Below are 24796 nucleotides of genomic sequence, written 5' to 3' on the forward strand. Positions count from 1 at the left end.
TTTCAGGCTTCCCCATTTGCTGTCACGCTCAGGCTGGACTTTGCCGGGAGCTCCCAACGTCCAGCTTCCGTTGGGATCACAGCCTTGACCCACAAAGCATTTTTATTTATTTATTTATTTATTTATTTATTTATTTATTTATTTATTTATATCTATTTATTTTGAGAGAGAGAGAGAGAGAGAGAGAGAGAGAGAGAGAGAGAGAGAGAGAGAGAGAGAGAGAGAGAGAGAGAGAGAGAGAGAGAGAGAGAGAGACCTTATTTATACATTCATTGGTTGCTTCTTGTATATGCCCGGACCGGGAATTGAACCCACAACCTTGCATATAGGGACCACGACGCTCTAACAAACTGAGCTCCCCGGCCAGGGCGAAGCCCGCGATGTTCCGCTTGTGGCGAGGCTGGGAGAAGCACTCCTGACCCAGGTGTCCGCGAGAGGCGAGTTCGGGCGGATCTCGGGGGACTGGTTGCTGAGGAAAACCGCAGCTTTGTTTCCCAGGGGAAGGGCGGCCGGTCGCCAGGCCTCCAGCGCCAGCTTGGCGCAGAGCCGGGGGGCATACGACGCCTCCAGGCGGGTCTACGGGCCACCCACCCCCGGCGAAGGGGGAGAAAGGTGCGCCCCGCCACGCGCGCCCCCGCCGCGCGCGCTCCCAGCCCCGGGCCCGACGCTCTTCCTCGCCCACTAGCGCCCACTGGCCAGGGGCGGCGCTGCGGACGCCGGGGGAGCGCCGCCTCCTCTTCCTCCCGCCTCCTCCCGCTCCTCTCCCCCACTCCGGTCCCCGCTCCCTGGGCGGGGTGAGCGCGTCCGGTCGGCGGTAACCGCTCAGAAATGGCAACGAGCGCGGTGGAAGTGTTCGGGCTCCAGGAGGACGAGGTGCGGGGGCCGCGGGGTTGCGGGGTTGCGGGGCGGGCTTCCCATCGCGCTGCCCAGCGCCAGACACCAGGGATCCGCAGCAGGGATCCGCATTTTCTTCGGGAACCTGTGGACTCCACTCCCCGCTCCGCCCCTCTCCGCCCCGCCGCCTTCCTCGTCAGTTTCCTTCGGGAAGTGTAGCCGAGGGGGCTCGGCGGCCGGCGGCGTGAGTGCGCGCGAGGACGCGCCCCGCCGGCCAGCGGCTTCCTGCCACCCGCTCCCCGCCGCCGAGGGCGTGCGCTCCGGGAGGGGCGGCGGCGGAATCCCCGGGAGCTTAGCATCCCGGCCGGTGCTGCGCCTGCTCTGGCACAGGCCCGCTGGACGCCACTGGATGCACTTTGACCTGAAGGCTTGCACGGGAATTGTGGCTCGCTGTTTTGGTTTTTTCTTTTTTTTCTTTTTTCTCCGCAGCCCTTTTTAACCCTCCCTGGAGTCGGGGATGGGAAAGCGGGCAAATAGATGGTCTTCCCCGCGTTTAGTAACAAGTGTCACGTGTGGAAAGCGCATGCTATGTTTCACTGGTCTGTATTGATACTTAAAAAGTCGAGCTGGAAAAGTATAACTATGTTAAAGAACTCCCTGTAGCTGTTCGCTTTGAAAATTAAGTTCTGCTCTTTGAAAAGGCAAAGCTGCCCCTTCTCAGTTATGCCTTACGCTTATTAAAAATAAGCCACTTGGGAAGGGTTGTTCTGTTTTAAAGGAGGTAGGTGGGAGGTGAAAGACTGACTATCTGGTCTACAGTTTGGAGTGGGGAAAACATCAGATTTAAGCGTTCCTGTTGATTAAACTGTCACAGGTATCTGTTTGCAAGATTGGACCCATTTAACTAAGTCCTTCAGCCTAATTGCTCAGGTATCTTCTAACAGTGTTGTAATAGTGCCTCCTCTGAGGAACGCGGTATCTTCCAACATCTGTTTAAAAATGTCGTTTACATTTCTCTTGAAAGTTCTTTGTGTATAAACAGTGGGCAACTTGTTGATGCAGGCAAGTTATCTCAGAGGGTTTTGAGAATGATTATGGCCAGGCGATTAGACTCATTTCTTAGTGACTGCTGCCGGAACAGAAGCAAAGGGTGGGTGGACCAATGGTGGCAGCTCCGTAGTCCCTTGGAAACAGTGGTCAATATGTTTAGCTAAAAATAATACCCAGCTAATGTTCTATAGAAGAGAGCAGAGGAAAATCTTGCAGTATTGAACCTACGATAGCGTTCTTATCAGTCAGGGTTCCTGGCTTGCTACAATCAGCTGTCCAATGCAGATAACCTCCAGCTGGATCCTCCACAATCTGGCTGGCCTTGGACTTTCTTTCCCCGTTGTTGTTGTGGTTGTTGTTGTTGTTGTGTGTTGTTACAGGGTGTGGGCCCTGCTCTTCCAGATTTCTCATCTCACTCCCCTCAGAGCCAGTTGATCATAGAGCATTGCCAAAGGTATCATTCACTGTTCTCTCCCCCTTGGAACAGGGTCTTCGTTTACAGTTATTTGCTTCTCAAATCACCCCGCTGAGATGAAACTATTTGTGGCTGTTCGTGGGTGGTCATTAAGCAACTCCCTGCGAAGGCCAGAAACTCCACCCTTTGAAATGAGGTTTTCCTGAACTTGCTGAAGGATTTGTACTTCTGGAAAGTTTAATGGCGTGGAGCCCACTCTGATTCGCATGATGGGGGTCTGGTTGTCAGTCCCAGGACTCAGAAGTTTCTTCCAACTCCTTCTGTAGACTTTGTCCACGTGGAGAAAGAGGATGAGACAGGAAGATAAAAGACGTGATGGTGGTGTTGTCTTCCACTTCTTCCATTGTCATTTAGGTTATTCATTCAACATTTATTAACTGCCTGTTCTGCTTCACACAGTTTGTTAGGCACTGGGGATTCAGAGAGAAACAACAGTCCCCGCCTGTTCCCTGAGGAGCTCCCAGTCTGGTGGGAAAGAGACAGAATTTGCTTGTTTTCGGGTAAAGGCTGTCATCGCATCGCTATTATTTGTCATTTATTTTCAGCTCCATCACAAAAATGAAAGAGGGCTTAGAAAAGCCTCCCCCTCCGTACTTTTTAAGAAGAAAAACATTGTAGCTATGTCACTTTCTAAAACTCAGACTAGTCTGGGAATAGATAGCCCTCTGCTGTTTATGAAAAGGCATTTTTTTTCTATTACAGCCATAAAAGAAAGATGATTCTTATTTTAAATTTAAAACTGAAACAAGGAGAAAGATGAATAGACATGGGATAGAAGCGAGTGAGACAACTGTAATTTAACCAGCATATACTGAATAGCCACTTTGTCACACTGTATGAGCATATTAGTGTTGAAGTGAGTTGTAGCTCTTCTTCCACTTGTATCTTTCAGTAAGAGATGTCTGGTCCTGGCTCCACATGCAGAATTTTGCCATTAAAGCATAACAAACTAAGGAAGTAGTGTAATATAATTTCCACCAAATTTGCTCTGTCAATAAGTTAATTCCCACGAATCTTTGGTGAGGAGGAGTGTGGTAGATATGGGGACTGGAAATCAGCATCCCTTCCTGCAGCAGACGTCCCTGCTATCTTAAGCTAACCACCCTGCATCCCAGGCTCTCCTGCACTTAACATCTTGGAAATAGGTTGTGAAATAGGTTTCCTAGTTAGGTGCACTTAAGGTTTGTTTGGAAGGTGGAAATGAAGTACCACATAACTTACTGTCTGTTTGCTTGTTATTTTGCTTTTTCTGCTGACAAGCATGGCCATGCAGACACTGAGTTTTTCTGCAGAAGTGTTCTAGTACCTGTTAACGCTGGCTTGTGGGTATTGATAGGAAATTGCCAGCAGAGAGTGGTGGTGGTGGCTTCCTGATGTCTTGATTGGTACATTCTTTAAAGTCAGCAGGTCTGTGATGGCTCCTGATTACCTACTTCTCTGGCTGGGGCAGAAGCGGCAGCTTCCTGGGTGGGCCCGCACTGAGGAACTTCTGGGTCCTCTGAAGGCCCAGCCTGTAGCCTGCCCCTCTAGCACTCCCAACGATTTTTGTAAGCACCTCATTCCCTGTATTAACGTCTTTCTTCCTAAAATATTGAGTGACTTCTATTTCCTGTAACTGAAACCTGATTGAAACAAAGGAAGAGAAGGGGGAAAAATAAAGAGGAAAGAGTTGAGAGTCTTCGCTCCACCATTTTCACATATAGAAGAATGGGTGCCTTTGATGGTGTCAGTGACCACAATGCATAAGCAACAGGACAACTAGGAAGTGTATGTTCTGACTCCTCTAGACCCACTAATGCTGAGCAGAAACAGACCCTGCCCGCACTGGCATTATACGGAGCCCAAACCTCTAGTCCAGTGGTTCTCAACCTTCCTAATGCCACGACCCTTTAATACAGTTCCTCATGTTTTGGTGACCCCCAACCATAAGATTATTTTCGTTGCTACTTCATAACTGTAATTTTGCTACTGTTATGAATCGTAATGTAAATATCTGATATGCAGGATGTATTTTCATTGTTACAAATTGAACATAATTAAAGCATAGTGATTAATCATAAAAACAATATGCAATTATATATGTGTTTTCCGATGGTCTTAGGCGACCCCTGTGAAAGGGTCGTTTGACCCCCAAGGGGTCGCGACGCACAGGTTGAGAACCGCTGCTCTAGTCTCTACTCACAAAAAGGAGAAGCACATTTGAAGCAGCGGCTGTGTTAGTATTTAGCCCAGTCTTTGACGTATTGTTTATGCCATTCCTGCTTTTCTGCAACTCTTTAATATTTCTCATGGGTTTCCATGGGACCAAAGAAGTGCATAAATATAGTTTATTTGTGGCAATTTGCTCTTTATTTTCAACCAACAGAAAGTTTGCAAGTACAGTGTGAAGAACTCTAAATTCTCCTCAGTCAGATTCTCCAACTGCTGACATTTTACCACAATTGCTCCATAACCATTTTTTGCCATTTTCATTGGTCTTTTTCTGAGCCATTTGAGGACAAGCTGCAGATACAATGCCCCATCACCTCTAGATACTTTAGAATGTCTTTTTCTGAAAAAAGAATACTTTCCTACGTAGCAGCCATCCAACCCTCTAAAATGAAGGAATCAGATATACAGGATGTCCACTCCACAGATCCCATGCAGTCTTTGACAAGTATTCTCCCATCCAAGTACTAACCAGGCCCGACCCTGCTTAGCTTCCGAGATCAGATGAGATCGGGCGCGTTCAGGGTGGTATGGCCGTAGACGACAAGTGTTCTAATACTTTTTCTTTTTCCTTTCTGATTCCTGGCCCCATTTAGGGGCATTTGGTGTCTGGACTTATGTATTTGCAGTCTCTTGTCTGTGTGAGTTCCTTAGCCTTTCTTACCCTTAATAGTTTTAAGGAGTACAGACTGTACATCCTGTAGGATGTTCCTTAGCCTGCCCATGTGAAGGTCATGCTTTTTGGCAGGTATCGCAGAAATGACCCTGTGTTCTCAGGGCATCCATCAAGGGGTACGCGATGTTGACTAGTCATCACTGTCGACGATAACCTTGATCACTTGGTCCTTTTGGTGTCGGTAAGGTTTCTTTTTTGTAGTGCCACCATTTCCCCCTTTATAAGTGGTTAGTATTTTCTGGGGACATAGTCAGAGATTATGGCAGTACCCTACCCTTCATTCATCCAATCTCCATCCACCCGTTTTAGCTTCCATTGATGATTTCCAACACTGTGTCTTTATTTCCAGTTTTACTAATTGGCATTCTATGTAAGAAGAGCTTTCCTGTCTTTTTACTTATTTATTCATTTGTTTATTTATATCAGCATGGACTTGTAGAATCCCAGCTTATTCACTAGGTTGTAATTAATTACTGTCATTGAATATTTTGTTGCTTAAATTATCCAATGGGAGTCCTTCCAGGAAGGTTCTTACGTGGCATGTCTCCATCATCCTTTGGACACTTCTTTTCCTTCTGGCAGAAGATGTTCCAGGTTCCTCTTACATCTTGCCTCGCCCATTTGGTAGAAAATGTCCTTAGGAGCCAAGATCTGGGTGCTCAGTGTGCTCATTGCTACTGTATGTCATCGCTCTTCAACCATCTCAGGAAACAGAATTAAAAAGTGTGTGTGTGTATGTGTGTGTGTGTGTGTGTGTTTGTGTGTGTGTTGCATGCGTATGTATACATAAATACACACATAAATCTATAGTTATTTCTACATCAGTCTTTATATAGATATTTAAAAATCATTAATTCATACCAACTTCTCTAATTCAAATATAATATCTCAGGGTTCTTTGTAGCCCTAAGTGCCTTCTCTCACAGTAAAAATTCTGACTTTCATTATCTTCATTATATTTACTTATGTGCTCAATCCATTTACTTATGTTTTTGGTGTAACTAATTTTCTAACCATGCAGGCCTCTCCTCTGCCACTTGTACACCCCACTTTCCCCCCCCCAGTGGGAGTACTACTGTTACATCTCTATGCAACACCCTTCTCCTCTGTGTCCTATGCCAGTGGGTACTCAACTGAGCATCTCTGTATGGCACCTCCGTCGTCCCCTCTGTGCCCCATGCTGCTGAGCATGCTGACCATGCACCTCCATGAAACTACTCCCTGCCCCCAAACTCTGCCTAAGGTAGGCCTACTGACTCCTCTGCACCAGGAAGAGAAGATGAGGAAAGTTTACACACACACACACACACACACACACACACACACACACACAGTTAGCTATTAGCAGTTCATATATTGCATAGGGATATAATCTTGAAGGGTCCTTAGAAATAAATTATTTAGGGTAAGCAGAGGTATAGAACATGTAATTTGACTAGGTTAGAATTCTGGCCTTATCATTTAATGAGCCATTGGCTTAGGTATTTGACATCCTTCAGAGCAGGATATTTAAATCAGTCGATTCTCCCATCCGCTAGCTGTATCTGGTATTAGGAATATTCTGCAATGCCTGGAGATGTGTAAGATTGCTGATTTGAATTGCAAACCCCACTGTTTTACTGAATTCTATGGCTTCTCTCTCCTTGAAGCTCTATTTACTCCAGCTCCCTTGCCAATTCTATCTCAGTTTTAAGAGGATAAAGGAATGGAGAGGTTGGAGAAGTCTGAAGATAAATGCAGGGAGAAAGACTGCATAAACAAATGAAAAAAGGTTTTGAAAGGCATTTTCTGAAAGTCTTGAGGAATAAATATGTCTGTAGTCAACGTTATAACTTCATGGCCTGACCAAATGTCTGGTTTCCACTGATGTGAGACATGTTAGGGCAATAAAGAAAGTAATGTAAACAAACAATCATGTCAGTGCATAAAGATGCTTTTTTAAAAAGTGTTTTTTATTGACTTGAGAGAGAGAGAGGAAAGGAGAGAGAGAGAGAAACATTGATCTGTTCCCTGCCTCCTGTAAGCACCCTGACTCGCAATCTGGGCTTGTACTCTGACAGGGAATAGAACCAGCAACCTTTTGGTGCATGGGACGATGCCCAACCTATTGTGCCACACCGGCCAGAGCTAAAGATGCTTTCATATAAATATTCTTCAGTGTGGAACACAACCTACATATAATATTAGCTTCCTTTAATTTACACCAGCTGCATGGCTGGCGCCAGATTACGTGTTCTTATACTTTAGCTGTAAGTCTTGCAAAGATAGGTATTGTTATCCCCACCTTACAGATAGTGAATCGGAGATTGTGATTTGCTCAGGGACTCACTTGTGGGAGGGAGCAGATCTGGAATGGAAACCTGGTCTCTTTAGTATCAAAGACTTGGTCTTTCCATTGTGCTGCTGTAAATAATTGCCCAAATAAAAGAATTTAACAGAAGAGATTCTCAGGAAGATGATAAATGGAACAGGAGCAAAATCAACTTGTGATTGTTTTTATGTCTTTACTCCCATATCTTCTGTCTTTTTGTCATTATAGCTTTAGGGTGGACCTCTGAAGTAATTGAATTTTGTATTTACTTAACAAATATTTGTTGAATATTTATCATGTAGGAGGCATTTGAATTGAATCATGAGGTTATAATGATGAACGACAGACTTTGCTGAATGTATAGCTTAGAAGGAAAGAGAGACATTAAATATATAATCAGACATACACGTTTTATAAATGTCATGAAGGAAAAGGAGAGGGAGATGTAAGGTGAAAGTATGTAACCGAAAAGATGAAATAATCTTGTCTGATATAGAACGGTGAATGTAAAAGATGTGATGAAGAGGAGCATAAAGAAGACTAGAGGGGTAGGGCAAGAGGACGGTGGTAAATAATTCTGGAGAGGTGAGGAGAGCAGGGTGTAAAGGCCATTTATCAAGGATTTTAAATTGGACCCCAAGTGGACTGGAGACTCACTGAATGTTTACGTGCATGTCATCATACGTGCATGTCATCATCAGCAACATTGTTTTTTAAAATAATGTTTGTTTATCATGTATTTAACATTGTCTTTGCTTGTTACTTGTTCATTTCTTCTTGCATCTCTAGCTTTCCATTCGGGATCCCTTTTCTCTGCCTGAAGTACGTCCACTAGAATTTCTTTCAGTGAGTGTTTGCTGGTAATGAACTTTCTCAGTTTTGTTTTTGTCTGAAAATGTTGGAAAATGCTTTCCTTCTTTTTTCAGGGAGAGGTGGGGAAAGGAGTAAAATTTACAAACAGATCTTTAAAGTACAATAATTTTCAACCTGTATAACTAGCAACCCACTTAAGATATAGAGTATTGACATCACTGAGAAATGTTTCCTTGAGCTCCCTCTTTTTACTCTTCCTGGGCAACGTTTTAATCACCATGGATTAATTTTGCCTGTTCTGGAACTCATATAAATGGAATCATACAGTGTGTACTCTTTGTGTCTAGCTTCCTTTTTAAAAAATAAAAGATGAAAGATTTATTCTCTCTGAAGAGAAACAAGAGTATGGATTCTTTTGTTTAATGTAACGTTTTTCAAAGTCATCCATGTGATTGTATCAGTAGCTCAGTCTTTTTATCGTTGAGTTGTATTCCATATGAATACACCAAATATTTATCCATTCTCCTTTTGATGGACGCTTTGATTTTTTCCAGATTTTGGCTATTATGAATAAAACTACTGTGGAATATGATTATCAGCTTGATATATATGCTTCCAGAGATGTTTCATGTATAAATAAGCATATACTGTGCTGTCAGATTTAAAAGTAATGTGCAGATGTAAAGTAATGATTAGCTGTTCTTTTTCGGAAATTATGTAGTACTGATTGAATAAATGAAGTTACAGTTTTGTAAATGGGGAATACTCCTGCAACTGCCTTAACTACAACACTTCCCTTCTTACTCTCATGCTCTTCACCTGTGGTTCTCAACTTTCGTGTCCATCAGAATCCCCACAGGCTGCTGGCCCCACCACAGAGTGTCCGACTCACTCCATGCGGGGCCTGGAAATTTGTATTTCTGGTAAATTGCCATGTAGTGTTCATACTACTGGCCCAGGGAATGCACTTGGAGACCCATGGCTCTCTTGTAAATCTAAGGATTCTGAGTATTCTAGTTTATCATGGTTATCACCGCTAACACTCCCGAGGAGCTCTGACCATAGCAATTATATAACAATCATATACCCTACCTTTCATTTACTAGGATGGTCCTGATTTTATGTATTTTTCAATAAAGGTGATCTAGCATTTATCTTTTTATAAAAATTTTCAAGTAAATTTACACACCAGAGGAAGAATACTACTGTCAATCCATAGTTTCCATTTTTACTTTGGAAAATATGGTCACCATAAATTATATAGCAGATATTGCAGAAAAATAAAAAAAGAAAACTACACATCCTGCCCTCCTATTGTAGCCATTTTTTTGTTAAATAAATATTTAGGGTTTATATTAATGCACTAGGTAAATACAGTAGTATTCACATCTGAATTATTATACCTTATAGTTATTTATTGCACATATTTTTGTTGTTGTTAATCCTCCACTATGTGCCAAGTATTCTTCTGGATTCTGTAGAGAAAACAAATATAATGAAAAGCTGAGTTTCTCAAGCTTCAAAATCTCACAATTTTAAGAAAACACATACTTGATTGCCTCAGATACAAGATAGTATGTGATCGATGCTGTATAAATGAGCCTCTAATGAGAAGGGAAGATTCATGTCAAGGCTTTTAGGAAAAATGGCATTTGGACTTTAAAGAAAGGACAGAACTTTTTAAATAAAAAAATAATTTAAAAGTTATAACAAATTTCAGAAGTAAAAGAAAACCCTTTGTCATCTCATTTTTAATAGCTATTTTCATATTTCCTTCTGATTTTTATCCATCTGCATTCATGTTTTTACAGAGTTATCATAGAATAGGTAACATTCTGCATCTTGATTTTTCCAATTAACATTATCATTTTCTGTTATTAAGTAACATTAATAATTATACGTTAATGGCTTCAAAGGGATCTGCTCAGATGATATAGGACTTTAACAATGAAGGGGTAGGAGATAGGGAAGTATATCTCAGGCAGAGGGAACCCAAAGATAAGTCAACACAAGCTCTGTCTTTTTTTAAAGACTAGACAGAAAGATGGGAGAATGATAAAAAGAGCAGCACAAAGTCTCCCAAGACCTATGAGAGATGGAAAGACCTAAGCTCTGCATTTCCTATTCCTCATATTATTTTTTGGAGAGGGGTCATTGACAGAAGATTAAGGAGCAGGAAGTCGCTGTTTTTATGAATTGTGGAGAAAATCTCAGCCCGGAAAGCTGCTTTTAATTACTGAATCTGTCTGTATAGATAACATTAACATTTTATTTCACCAAGTCATTGAGAAAAGCCGCCTGCATAAGTTTGCCAATTTGCAACTTTTTCACTTTCATAGATCAATAAAGCTCTCTTATGAGTGGAGGGGAAGATTCCAGCTTTAGTGAAGAGCTGTGATGGTGATCTGTTTAAAGATAATGTCCCCATATTGGTTAAGGAAAAGATGTTTTATTTTCGTTTCTCTTCTGCTCATTTGAGCACTGTCCAGATTTGTGTTAATAGTACTTTTAGTATCATGATTCTAACATTGCAGCTCTTATGCTCTTTTCCTTCATTTTCAAAAATGATGGGAAATGTGATCTCTGTTTATGGGTGTGACTGAAGAGATCAGTTTGAACAGTTTTCTAGCTAAATTTATAAAATGAAGTTAAATGAATACAAATATCAAAATAAATGGCATTTCTTATTTAATTTTTATGAAAGAATCTTAAAACAGCATAGTTTCACATCAGTTAACCATAGCATCTAATGTAATTCGTTCTGATTTTTGTGGTGGGAAATGCAAGGATAGAGTTGAAAAGTTAAATTGTCTGTTACTGTGAGTAATTTATCATTTCCTGGAATTGTTTTTAATTAATGCCTGTTATGTTTTTCCTCTGGAGACTTCTGGGGGACAGTTCCAGTAAAGGCTCCACAAATATGGATTAATTTTCTTAGAGCGTTATGATGATCTCTTTTCTCAAGTTCATATACAAATTATAAACACTTGTCTACACTTAGAAAAACTAAGATCAAATAACATGCATTATTTGCTGATAGAACTTTTTGTTGCATTTAACATTATTTTGTATTAGTTTCAGGTATACAACATAGTGGTGAGACAATCATATACTTTAAAAAGTGTCTCCCCTGATATTGTAAGTACCTGCTTGGCACCATTCATAGTTATTACAATATTGTTGACTAATCTGATGCCACTTTTGATTATACCTTACGACTGCAAAAAGTTTGTACAAATTGTCATTACAAAAAATATTTCTAATTTCCAGAATTCAGTCTTGAAATTAGTACCTTGTTTAATAAAGCATAGCCACTTCCCAGTCAAATGGTATAGTGAGAACTTGGCCAATAGAATACGTTCATGGGTTTATGTATGCAGTGACTTTCCAGGGAAAAAAGGTAATCTGAAAATCTCTTCCGATTTTTGCAAATCAATCCCCATAGAAAACTGAAACTTCAGTTTACATTTCCCTTTCTGGTTTTCAATTCTATCTTTATTTCTGATACCTAGCGACTGCCCTTTTTATAAGATCAGCGAAGTATTTAGTTTTAATCAGGGATAGAGAAAGTTATATTTTATCTGACATCTCTAGTTAAGGATTTTTGTGCTATCTAAAGTTATCATCTGAGTTTGGGAGCTCATAGATTATTTCAATTATCATATCATTTCCGTGAAAGCTTCAGGAATGAGGGTGGTTGTAAACATTTAGAAATGGAGGAAGGTTGAAATAAATGCTATATGATATGTATACAGGGTGTCCCACCCAAAGTGTATATATACTTGAACAGCTGATAGTTCAATTTTGAAAATGAAATGTATTTTTTATAAGCACTATAATTATTCAAAGTGTGCGTATACATTTTTTGGGACACCCTATATTTTCTCCCACCCAGACCTCTCCCCAGAAGGTAATATCACTATTTGAGGTGGGATAATTTTAGAATCGAATCAGTAAGGCAGATATATGTTGGGCAACATTTATTTCGTTGTTTTTTTTTTAATCTTATAAATGCTACTGTGGATACTCTTGTGCCGATGTCCATGAATACATGAATAAGTGTTTATCTAGGGGATATATCTAAAAGTAGAATTCCTAGGTTACTGATTTAGAACTTTAGTAAATATTCCCAAATATCTCTTTAAAATGACTCTTCAATTTACACTTCTCCCAACAGTGTATTATAGTTCTCTCTGATGACTGGTGAGATTGAGGATCTTTTCACGTGTTTATTGGCCATTCTCTTTGACTTCTTGTATTAGGTTATTTATATTTCACTTACTGGTTTTTAGAAATTGTTTATATTTTCCGGATAATCGTAATTTGTCAATGGTACATATTTTAGATATTTTCACCCTGTTTGTCCCTATGACTTTTCATTTTGCTCATGTTACCTTTTATCATACAAAAGGTATATAATTTTGATGTAAAATCTAACAGTTTTTCTCAATAGAGTTTGTAGTTTTAAAAATTCTTCCCCAATGTCAGAAATATTCTTCAGTTTCTCTTTTTAAAAATATATTTTTATTGATTTCAGAGAAGAAGGGAGAGGAGATAGAAACATCAATGGTGAGAAAGAATCATTGATCGACTGCCTCCTGCATGCCCCCACTAAGGATCAAGCCTGTAACCTGGGCATGTGCCCTGACCAGGAATTGAACCATGACCTCCTGGTTCATAGCTTGATGCCCAACCACTGAGGCAGGCTGGCTGGGCTTCTTCAGTTTCTATAAAAAAATTTTTTTTCACTTCAAACATACATCGTTTTTATTTTTTAATTTAATTTTATTATTTTTAAAATTTATTTATTGCCTAAAATTTTACATATGTCTCCTTTTTTCTCAATTGACACCGCCGCCCTCCACAGTCATTCCCATCCCAGGCAAGCCCCTACCACCCCAGTGTCTGTGTCCATTGGTTATGCTAATATGCATGCATACAAGTCTCTTGGTTGTTCTCTAACCCCCCTCCCCTGCCATTTGTCTCTGGATCTATTCTGTTCGTCAAATTATGTTGATCATTATATCCCACATGTGAGTGTGATCATGTGATTTTTATCTTTCTCCGACTGGCTTATTTCGCTTAGAATAATGCTCTCCAGTTCCATCCATGCTGTTGCAAATGGTAAAAGTTCTTTCTTTTTTATAGCGGCGTAGTATTCCATTGTGTAGATGTACCACAGTTTTTTATCCACTCATTGCTGATGGGCACTTAGGTTGTTTCCAAATCTTAGCTATTGTAAATTGTGCTGCTATGAACATAGGGGTACACATATCCTTTCTGATTGGTGTTTATGGTTTCTTAGGATATATTCCTAGAAGTGGGATCACTGGGTCAAAAATGGGAGTTCCATTTTTAAGTTTTTGAGGAAACTGAGTACTGTTCTCCACAGTGGCTGCACCAGTCTGCATTCCCACCAGCAGTGCAGGAGGGTTCCTTTTTCTCCACATCCTCTCCAGCACTTGTCGTTTGTTGATTTGTTGATGATAGCCAGTCTGACAGGTGTGAGATGGTATCTCATTGTTGTTTTGATTTGCATCTCTTGGATGATTAGTGACTTAGCGCATGTTTTCATATGTCTCTCGCCTTCTGTATGTCCTCTTTTGAAAAGTGCCTATTTAGGTCCTTTGCCCATTTTTTGATTGGATCGTTTATCTTCCTTTTGTTAAGTTGTATGAGTTCTCTGCAAATTTTGAAGATTAAACCCTTATCGAAGATAACATTGGCAAATATGTTCTTTCTTGTTGTTTTGTTGAAGGTTTCTTTTGCTGTGCAGAAGCTTTTTATTTTGATGTAGTCCCATTTGTTTATTTTCTCCTTAGTATTCATTGCCCTAGGTCTAGGAGCTGTGTCGGTAAAGATATTGCTATGATATATGTCCGCTATTTTGCTGCCTATGGAGTTTTGTAGGATTTTTATGGTTTCCTGTCTTACATTTAAGTTCTTTAGCCATTTTGAGTTTGTTTTTGTGTATGGTGTAAGTTGGTGGTCTAGTTTCATTTTTTGCATGTATCTGACCAAATTTCCCAGCACCATTTATTGAAGAGACTGTCTTGACTCCATTGTATGCTCTTGCCTCCTTTGTCAAATATTAATTGAACATAATGGCTTGGGTTGATTTCTGGGTTCTCTGTTCTGTTCCATTGACTATATGTCCTTGTGCCAGTACCAGGCAGTTTTGAGAACTGTGGCTTGGTAAAATAGCTTGATATCTGGTATTGTGATCCTTCCAGCTTTGTTTTCTTTCTCAGGATTGCTCTGGCTATTCGGGGTCCTTTTTTATTCTCGGTGAATTTTTCAAGAGTTTGTTCTAAATCTTTGAAAAATGCCATTGGTATTTTAATGGGGATTGCCTTGAATCTGTAGATTGCTTTGGGTAGCATGGACATTTTAAAGATGTTGATTCTATCAGTCAATGAACATGGTATATTCTTCCATTTGTTTATGTCTTCCTCTACCACTTTTTTCAATGTCCTGTAGTTTTCCTAGTACAGGTCTTTTACGTCCTTGGTTAAGTTTATTCCTAGGTATCATAATTTTTTTGGTGCAATGGTAAATGGGATTGTTTTTTTCATTTCTCTTTCTATGATTTCATTATTGGTGTATAAAAGGGCCATAGATTTCTGGGTGTTCATTTTGTATCCTGCTACTTTGCTGAATTCATTTATTAGGTCTAGTAGTTTTTTGATGGAGTATTTGAGGTTTTCTATGTATAGTATCATGTTATCTGTAAGGACAGTTTTAATTCTTCTTTTGTTATTTGGATACCTTTTATTTCTTCTTGTCTGATTGCTATGGCTAGCACTTCCAGTACTATATTGAACAGGAGTAGTGAGCATGGGCATCACTGTCTTGTTCCCATTCTTAGGGGAAATGAGTTTAGTTTTTTCCCATTGAGTATGATGTTGGCTGTAGGTTTGTCATATAAGGCTTTTATTATGTTGAGGTATGATCCCTCTATTCCCACTTTACTGAGAGTTTTTATCAAGAAAGGGTGTTGGATTTTGGCAAATGCTTTTTCTGCATCAATTGATATGATTATGTGATTTTTGTCTCTCAATTTGTTTATGTGAGGTATCACATTTATTGATTTGCGGATATTGTACCATCCTTGCATCCCCGGAATAAGTCCCACTTGGTCATGGTGTATGATCTTTCTAATGTAATGCTGGATTCGATTTGCTAGAATTTTGTTGAGGATTTTAGCATCCATGTTCATCAAGGATATTGGCCTGTAGTGTTCTCTCTCTCTCTCTCTCTCTCTCTCTCTCTCTCTCTCTCTCTCTCTCTCTCTCTCTCTCTCTCTCTCTCTTTCTCTTTGTGGTGTCCTTATCTGGTTTTGGGATTAGGGTAATGCTGGCTTCATAGAAAGAGTTTGGAAGTGTGCCTTCCTCTTGAATTTTTTGGAATAGTCTGAGGAGGATAGGTTTTAGTTATTCTTTGAATGCTTGGTAGAACTCCCTTGTAAAGCCAGGGCTTTTCTTTGCTGGAAGATTTTTGATCACTGCTTCAATTTCTTCGGTAGTTATCAGCCTATTCAGGTTTTTTTATTCTTCCTGATTTGAGTTTTGGAGCTTGTATTTTCCTTCTTATAAAATTTTTGAAGTTTTCTTTTTCACTTTTAGACTTGAATGAGTCTGGAATTTATTTTTATATGCAGTATAAGATAGTGATTGAATATTATTGTTTATTCTTTGCTCATTTTTACTCTTTCCTCTGAATTTCCAAATCCTTTAAGATCCATGAAAAAAATCCAAGGGGGAAGAGTTGAAATTGAATTCAGCTTATAGGTTACTTTTGTGAAAACAATATTATTTTCATCTATGAACATAGTGAACTCTTAAATTTGTTTTCTTTATGTTCTTCAATAGTTTTAAAAATAATTTTATCCATAGAGTTTTAAAATCTTTTTATTAAGTTTACTTCTGTGCCCAACAGTTCACTTACTTGGAAATTTTTAAAAATATGTTTTCTGTGTTATAATATTTTCTTACCCACCTTTTAATTTTGAACAGTTTCACATCTAAAGGACAAAGAGCCTGTATACCCATCGCATTGCTAGTATTTTGCTTATTCCCTGTGTTTACACACACACACACACACACACACACACACACACTCATTTTTAACCTCTCACTTGTTGAGCCATTTGGGTATGTTGCAGACTTTTTATACTTTATTCCTAACTATTTCAATATGTTTATCTTAAAACTAAGATGTTATTATACAAAACCTCATCTTAGCATTTTACGATACTCAATAAATTTAATATAGTAGCAGTACAGTATAGTTTTATTTAACATATAATCTATTGAATGGGATTATAACAATAATTACCGTCTTAAAATAGTTATTAAAAATGATTATGAACTCTTGATTTGTGTTATTGTGTACATAGCAACAGTGATAAATTCATATTAGTCTTAATAACAGCTACAGATTTTCTTGAAAACAATGATAAATTCTTAATGTAATAATTTGACTATTTTTTTCTGGCTTTTCTTAGTGGATAATCAAATCATCTACAAATAACACATGGTTTTCATTTTTTCCAATATAGCTTTTAATCAAATTAATTTTTGTTGTTGTTGTTGTTAATCCTCACCCAAGGATACTCTTTCCATTGATTTTTTTAAAGAGAGATTGAATGCGAGGGAGGGGGAGAAAGAGAGAAACATCAGTGTGAGAGAGACACATTGATGGGTTGCCTCCCACATGCACCCTGCCTGGGGGCTGGTGATTGAACCTGCAAACCACGTAACTGCCCCTAACCAGGAATCGAATCCACGACTCTTTGGTGCCTGGGGCAATGCTCCAACCACACTGGCCAGGGCTCCAATTAATTTTTGTGAAAAATTCCTCCAATTAATTTTAATAACCTGATTACTGTATTTTTTTTAAAATATATGTTTATTGATTTCAGAGAGGGAGAGAGAGATAGAAACATCAGTCATGAGAGAGAATCATTGATTGGCTACTTCCTGCACACCCCATAATAGAGATTGAGGCGACAACCTGGGCATGTGCTCTGACTGGGAATTGAACCTGAACTTCCTGGTTCATAGGTCAACACGCAACCACTGAGCCACACCGGCCAGCCTGGTTACTGTATTTGATGTATATATTTAAAGGTATGTGTCTTAGATAAGTTGTAAAGTAAATGAAAATAAAATAAACATTTTTATATTTCAGGAAAATGTTCGAATTGTGAGGGTGAAAGTGATAGCTGGAATAGGCCTTGCCAAGAAGGATATCTTGGGATCTAGGTAAGTATATTAGTATATTAATTTGGGTTGCAATTTTAAAATTTGTACTCGTTAACTAATTTTTTTCTAAATGTTGATTAGATGAAACATTAAATAATTTATTAAATTGTTGTTCGATGTAGAATAATAATATTTTCAATTGGTGGTTTACTAAATTCCTTCATATCTGAGTTACTGAATTTGTGAAATTAGACAAAGGTACAACTCATAAGATACATTTATGATTTCTGCTTCTGGGCATTGATAAAATAGGCTGTGGGCAGTAGATGATGAATAAAGGCCCAGGTGGATCAAGAGAAGGGGATGAACAAACACCCTACCCCGTGCCCCGTCTTTGGTAAGCAGCAGGCCCTGGGGTCGCAGAAATGGAAAGGACTAGTGGGGCTGACTGCTTTCCTGTGCTGTTGGTTCCCAGGCCAGGAGGAAGGAAGCGGGGAGCAGTACCCTGAGCGTGGTTCCCTCACTCCTGTTTATTTCCTTGTTTGTGCTAATGCTGGGCAGCCCTCACTTGTCCCTTTCAGGCACCATGGAGGGAGGGGCAAGGGCCAGACCCGGGTTCCAGGGCACAGGCCTGCAGCTTCTGGCTGTGTGCATAGCGTGCTTTCTCCCCCAGAGGGATGTATCTATTATGATGACCACACACTTAGCAGTTTAACCCTTTGAGTGGCAACCAATATCTTAGGAACTATGCTAAAATTGCTAAGGCATTTTTGCTGATTTTACAGCAGTTTAGGAGAAAAATTATGAATCGCAAGTAAATGAAGTTACATATCAATATCTTCCACAAAATCATCGCCTTCACAGCAAGAATTGACATATTTAGCAATATCATCATCACTAATGAAAGCAGACTTAGAACTGGACACTGCAGGAGGAGCGCGATTGTGCTCCCCGGCACTCTAGGGGTTAAAAGAATACACGTTTATTATCTCACTAGAGACCTGATGCACAAAATTTGTGCAAGGGTAGGCCTTCCTTCCCCTGGCTGCCGGCACCGGCTTCCCTCCAGCTACCAGCACCCAGAACCTGGGTTTCCCTCTGGCTTTTGGCACCTGGGCTTCCCCCAGCTGCCGGCAGCCAGCCCTGGCCCTCCCCCACCACCACCATACTCGCCTCGGCCTGGCGCGCTGCCCCAGTCTGCAGCCACCCCCCCTTCCCCGTTCCCCTTTGGGCGTTTGGGGCCTGCCAGTTGTGGGGAGGGACCAGGAGGTTGGCCAGTTATATACATTTTGTCATTTTTCTGTAATGTTTTGGTTAGAATTCATAGGTCCTTCCCACATTTAAGAGGAGTGTAACACAAGGACATGAACACTAGAACATGGGGATAATAGAAGCTTCCCTATTGTTTATAACTGCCATAAAAATAACTCAAACAATTGCAGATTTTACGTTCTTTTCAAGTGCATGATGCATTCACCAACATAGGCTGTGTATAGAGCGAAGAGACAAGTCTCAGTTTTGAAAAGATTGAAATTATATGCAGGATGTTCTCTGATAACAATGGAATTAAGTCAGAAACCAATAACATTAAGATATCTAGAAAAATCCCAAGTATGGGAAATAAAACAATATACTTCTAAATAATCTATAGGTCAAAGAAGAAATCACAAGAAAAATTAGAAAACATTTTGAACAAAATGAAAATGAAAATACAGCAATATCAAAATTTGTAGGGTGCAGCTAAAGTAATATTTAGAGGAAAGTTGAGATTTTTAAAATGTTTAACTTAGAAAAGGAACAGGACCTAAGTGAATGATTTGAGTTCTAATTTTAAGAAATTAGAAAAAGAAGAGCAAATTAATTCTAAAGTAAGTAGAAAGATGAAAATAATAAGGATAAAGTGAAATTAGTGAAATGGACAATGATAGAAAAAATCATTGGAATCAAAAGCTTGTTCTTTGAAGTGATCAATAAAGTTTCAAAACTTATATCTGACAAAAACCTTTAATTCACAATAAATAAAGAGCTCTTACAACTCTTCAATAATACCATAAAAAAAGCCAATTCAGAAATGGGAAAAATCTTGATTTTTCTTCTCCGTGTCTTTTTCCTTACTGATTTTTTTTTTTTTTTTTTTAAGAGGGAGAGAGAGAAACATCAATTGGTTGCCTCCCGCACATGCCCTGACTGGGGATTGAATCCACAATCTGAGTATTTGCCCTGACCAGGAATCGAACCCACGACTCTTTGGTTCATGGGAGAATGCTCTAACCAATCGAACCACACTGGCCAGGGTGTCCTTCTCCATGATTCTTTGTAAAAGAGGTTATGTGACATAATTATTTTTGACTGAAAGCACTTTACTTTTATTTTATAAAAAGAGATTATACCCACGAGATAACTTGGAGCGACCTGAGGTCTTGCAGGGCTAGTTCTTGAAAATTAGTGAATTAACTATATTAACCCAAAAGAACATAATAATAAAATCAAACAAAAATGTTTAAATCTAAAAAGATTGCAAATCATTAAATTGGGACTAAATGGTTTTTTTTTTTTGGTAATTTAATTCTTTGTGTATTTCACTTAGCTTTTAAACAAGATGCACAAATTACTGTAATTACTTACCCCTGCCTAACGAAACCTTTTAATTATACAAAATAATTGTAGGAATTGTTAACAAGGAAATTTCTGTGATTTTTTTTCAAATAGTTTGAATATCTAAGTTTGGGAATAAGCAACAATTAATTTTTTTCTTAATTTTAACAGTGATCCTTATGTGAGAGTGACGTTATATGACCCAATGAATGGAATTTTAACAAGTGTGCAGACGAAAACCATTAAAAAGGTCAGATTTAGCAGGATTCAAAAAAAAATTTAAATATACTGTTTTAAATTTATATGACAAAATATAAAAAATTAGTTACACTATGTTTACTGTCTTTTAGACTTTGAATCCAAAATGGAATGAAGAAATATTATTCAAAGTAAGTATGCATTTTATTTCATCAAAACAGCACATTTTTTTTTCTTAAAAGGTTAGAATAAGTTCTCACTTATAATATTAGAAAATGTATCTTATAAGAGTTTGTCTAGATTTTTAGAACATTTTAAAGTTAAATCTAGGTATTCCCAAGAGGACATGGCCCTGATCATGTATTTCATTACAAAAAACCATATATTCAAGGTAAGGGAATGAAGGGGTAAAAGATTATTGTAAACTTGGAATTATCTTATTCTAGTTTAATTGTGATTTAGAGACTATATGGTAGTCTTATTCTAATTTAGCATATTTTGATGTTTTTCCTTTAAAGGTGAATCAATATTTGTGTCTCTCTAGTCATTTATTAAATAGACTGATCCAGGCAGGAAATAAGGGCCTTCCAGGAAGTGGATACATTTCTTCATTTACACGGTTCATGCACATTCCTGCCTTCCCCTGCACACTGACTCACTATACCGTAAGAGCAAGCCCTGGCAGGTTTGGCTCAGTGGATAGGGCGTTGGCCTGCGGACTCAAGGGTCCCGGGTTCGATTCCGGTCAGGGGCATGTGCCTTGGTTGCAGGCACATCCCCAGTGGGGAGTGTGCTGGAGGCAGCTGATCGGTGTTTCTCATCGATGTTTCTAACTCTCTATCCCTCTCCCTTCCTCTCTGTAAAAAATCAATAAAATATATTTTTAAAAAAAGAAAAAAAAGAGCAAACTCCAGTCAGCAGTTACTCCAGGCTCCTCAGGAGGCCCCTCAACCTGAGAACGTCTCCTTATGCGTATCTGTCAGAGTCCTTAACCTGATGTTATACACATCTATAAAACTATTAAGGATTTTAGCAGGATCCAATTTCAAAATGTAATATTCAACATGTCACCAAGATTATATACAACAAACCATGAAAATCTGACCAATTCTCAAAAGAAAAGGCAGTCAATAAATGCCAGTCCCAAGATGACCCAGACATTGGAATTACCTGTAAAACCCTGTAAAGCAGCTATTACAACTATTATAACCATGCTCCCTGATGTAAAGGTAAACACTCTTATAATTGGTGGAAAGATGGATGTTCCCAGCATATAAATTGAAACCACAGAAAAGAATGAAATAGAAACATTAAAATTTAAGAACAGAATCTGTGAAATTTTAAAAATCACTAGATGAGCTTAATAACAAAATAGAGATAACAGTGAAAAGAATCAGTGAACTTGAAAATAATCAATAGAAATGATCTAATTTGAAGAACAGAAAACAAATATAGGAAAAAATTAGTAGAGCTGGAGGGACCTGTAGATAGTATTAAAGGAATCTAGTATTTGAAGTCTCAAAGGAGGGAAAAGACATAGAACAAAAATTTGAAGAAATAATGGCCAAAAAATTCCAAATTTGGTGAAGGACATGCATTTGTAGATGAAAGAAGTTCAGTGAAACACAAACAGAGTACATGCAAAGAAAACCATGTTCAGACACGTAATGAAATTGCTGAAATCAAAGAAAAAGAAGAAATCTTAAAAGCCGGAGAAAATGGCACATTATGCATTGGGGCACAATTCATTTTTCATCAGAAATTATGATAACACTGTATAATTAAGGTAGTAAAGGAAAAAAGAACAGATATTTACTATTTCTGTTTCTTTTCCTTTGTTTCTGAAGTCTTAACTTTATCTCTGATATCAATTACCTTTAGCCTAAATAATTTCTTTTAGCATTTTCTTTAGAGCAAGTCTGCTGGCAGTAAATTATCTTATTTTTCCTCAGCTTCAAATACCTTTATTATATACTGTCATTCCTGAACGATATTTTTTAAAAATACAGAATTCTGAGTTGACTGTTCTTTTTTCCTTTACTACCTTAATTATACAGTGTTATCATAATTTCTGAAGAGAAATGCATTGGTCCCCAATGCATAATGTGTCATTTTCTCCGGCTTTCAAGATTTCTTCTTTTTTTTTTTTTTATTTCAGCAATTTCATTATGTGTCGGAACATGGTTTTCTTTGCATGTACTCTGTTTGGGTTTCATGTCTTTCACCAAATTTGGGGCTGGCACCGTCACAAATGGGCACAACTGAAGCACCCATAAGGGGGCAGTACTCCACACAGATGGGGTGCCAGTTTACTCATTAACCCAGAGACCTCAGTATGAGGCTGTGTCTGCAGCAGAAAGTATGCATGGGACCAGGAACACAGGAGTAGGAGCAGGAGTGGCCCCGCTCATTGCCAAAGACCCAGTGGAAGACTATGAGCTTCTCTTCCCTGCCGCTCGGTTCTGCTGAGTTAGAGGTCCCAGTCCCACACTTTCTAGGCACACGGCAAGGGTCCTATCAAACCAGCCTACAACAGCGGTGAGGGCACTTTGGGCTCCGTGCATCCAGGAGCCGCAGGCGACTGGGGCGATTTCTTGGTTGACCTTGCAGGTAAAGCCATTCCCCAGGGTCTGTCTGGTTTCTGCAGGGATCAGACGAGGGGATTAAATGAACATATTATAGGAGCCACACTTGAATCCTTTAGGTCTTTTCTGATGGTACCAAACTCTAACGTTCCCACGAGGTTGCAATATTTTTGTTAGTTTTTTAAACAACTTTATTGAGATACAATTCACAGAAGATACAGTTCACTAGCTCAAAGCATACAGTTGTTTTTAGTATATTCACAGAGTTGTGTAACCATCACCAAAATAAGTTTTGAACATTTCATCATCTCAAAAAGGAAACCCCATACCTACAAGCTGTCACTCTCCATTTTCCCTCAACACCTGCCCTGCTCCCACACAACCACCGATCTACTTTCAGTCTCTTAGATTTGCCAGTTTTGGACATTTCATATAAATGGTATCATACAATACGTGGTCCTTTGTGTCTGACTTCTTTCACTTAGCATAATGCTTTCAGGGTTTAATCATGTGATAGCAGAGTGGTTCTCAACCTTCCTAATGCCGCGACCCTTTAATACAGTTCCTCATGTTGTGGTGACCCCCAACCATAAAATTATTTTCGTTGCTACCTCATAACTGTAATCTTGCTACTGTTATGAATCGTAATGTAAATATCTGATATGCAGGATGTATTTTCATTGTTACAAATTGAACATAATTAAAGCTTAGTGATTAATCACAAAAACAATATGTAATTATATATGTCATTTCCGATGGTCTTAGGCAACCCCTGTGAAAGGGTCGTTCAACCCTCAAGGGGGTCGCGACCAGCAGGTTGAGAACCACTGTTATAACATGTGTCAGTATTTCTTTCTTTTTTATTGCCAAATAATAGCCCAGTGTATGGGTAACCATACTTATCCATGCATCGGCTGATGGACATCTGGGTTCTTTCCACTTTTCAACTATGATGGATAATGGTGCTGTGCACATAACATTTGTGTACAAGTTTTTGTGTGGACATAGATTTTCATTTGGGGAAGTTTATACCTAGATGTGGAATTACTGGATTATATGAGGAGCTGCCAAACAGTTTTCCAAAGTAGCTGTACCATATCACACTCCCACCAACAGAGAGTTCTCCACATGTTCGATAGTACTGGTTTTTATCTGTGTTTTTATTAGAGCCCTCCTTGTGGGTGTGAAGTGGTATCTAACTGTGGTTTTGATTTGCATTTTCCTGTGGTTAAGGATGTTGAGCATCTTTTCATGAGCTTATTTTCCAGTTGTATATCTTCTTTGGAGAAATGTCTGTCCAGATCCTTTGCCTGTTTTATAATTGGGTTACTTGTCCTTCTGTTACTAAGTTGTACTTATTTATCTTTCTATATTAGAAGTTCCTTGTCAGATACATGTTTTGCAAAAATTTTCGCCCATTTTGTAGGCTGTCCTTTGATGTTATTGATCGTGTCCTTTGATGCACAAAAGTTTTATATTTTGATTAAAAATTATCTATTTTTTCTCTTCTTTATCTATTGTTCTCTTTTGTTGCTTGTGCTTTTGTTGTCGTTTCTGTCTTAGATGTACTGTCTTGACCAGAGAGAGGACAGTTTCAGAGGCTTCCACCTGGCCTTCTCCCTATGAGCTCTTACCCCACAAGCCGTGGAGTCAGTGTGGTGGTGGTAGTGAGGAGATCCAGCTTCCAGGATGTCAATCCCAATCTTACACTTGTAAACCAGGGCAATGACTACTGGGTGGATCCACAGAACCGGTGGACTCTGGGTAAGCTGAACATTAGCCAGGACTCTATTATCTCATCCTACAAGGGAAGCCATGGTGATGCTTTGGGTTTCTAAGTGTCGA

General features: G+C 39.1%; 1 protein-coding gene across 2 annotated transcripts in view; it reads left to right on the forward strand.

Annotated features, from left to right (window-relative positions):
• Positions 1-717: 717 nt before the first annotated feature.
• NEDD4 (NEDD4 E3 ubiquitin protein ligase) overlaps positions 718-24796 on the forward strand; it is a 121081-nt gene continuing 97002 nt past the window's right edge. For both annotated transcript variants that reach the window (XM_059700393.1, XM_059700402.1), the window contains exons 1-4: positions 718-873; positions 17560-17633; positions 20340-20418; positions 20519-20557. In XM_059700393.1, coding sequence (XP_059556376.1) covers positions 829-873; positions 17560-17633; positions 20340-20418; positions 20519-20557 — 237 coding nt within the window. In that variant the 5' untranslated portion in view covers positions 718-828. The remainder of the gene's footprint in view (positions 874-17559; positions 17634-20339; positions 20419-20518; positions 20558-24796) is intronic.

The sequence above is a fragment of the Myotis daubentonii genome, chromosome 1, assembly GCF_963259705.1.
Source record: "Myotis daubentonii chromosome 1, mMyoDau2.1, whole genome shotgun sequence".
Taxonomy (NCBI): Eukaryota; Metazoa; Chordata; class Mammalia; order Chiroptera; family Vespertilionidae; genus Myotis; species Myotis daubentonii.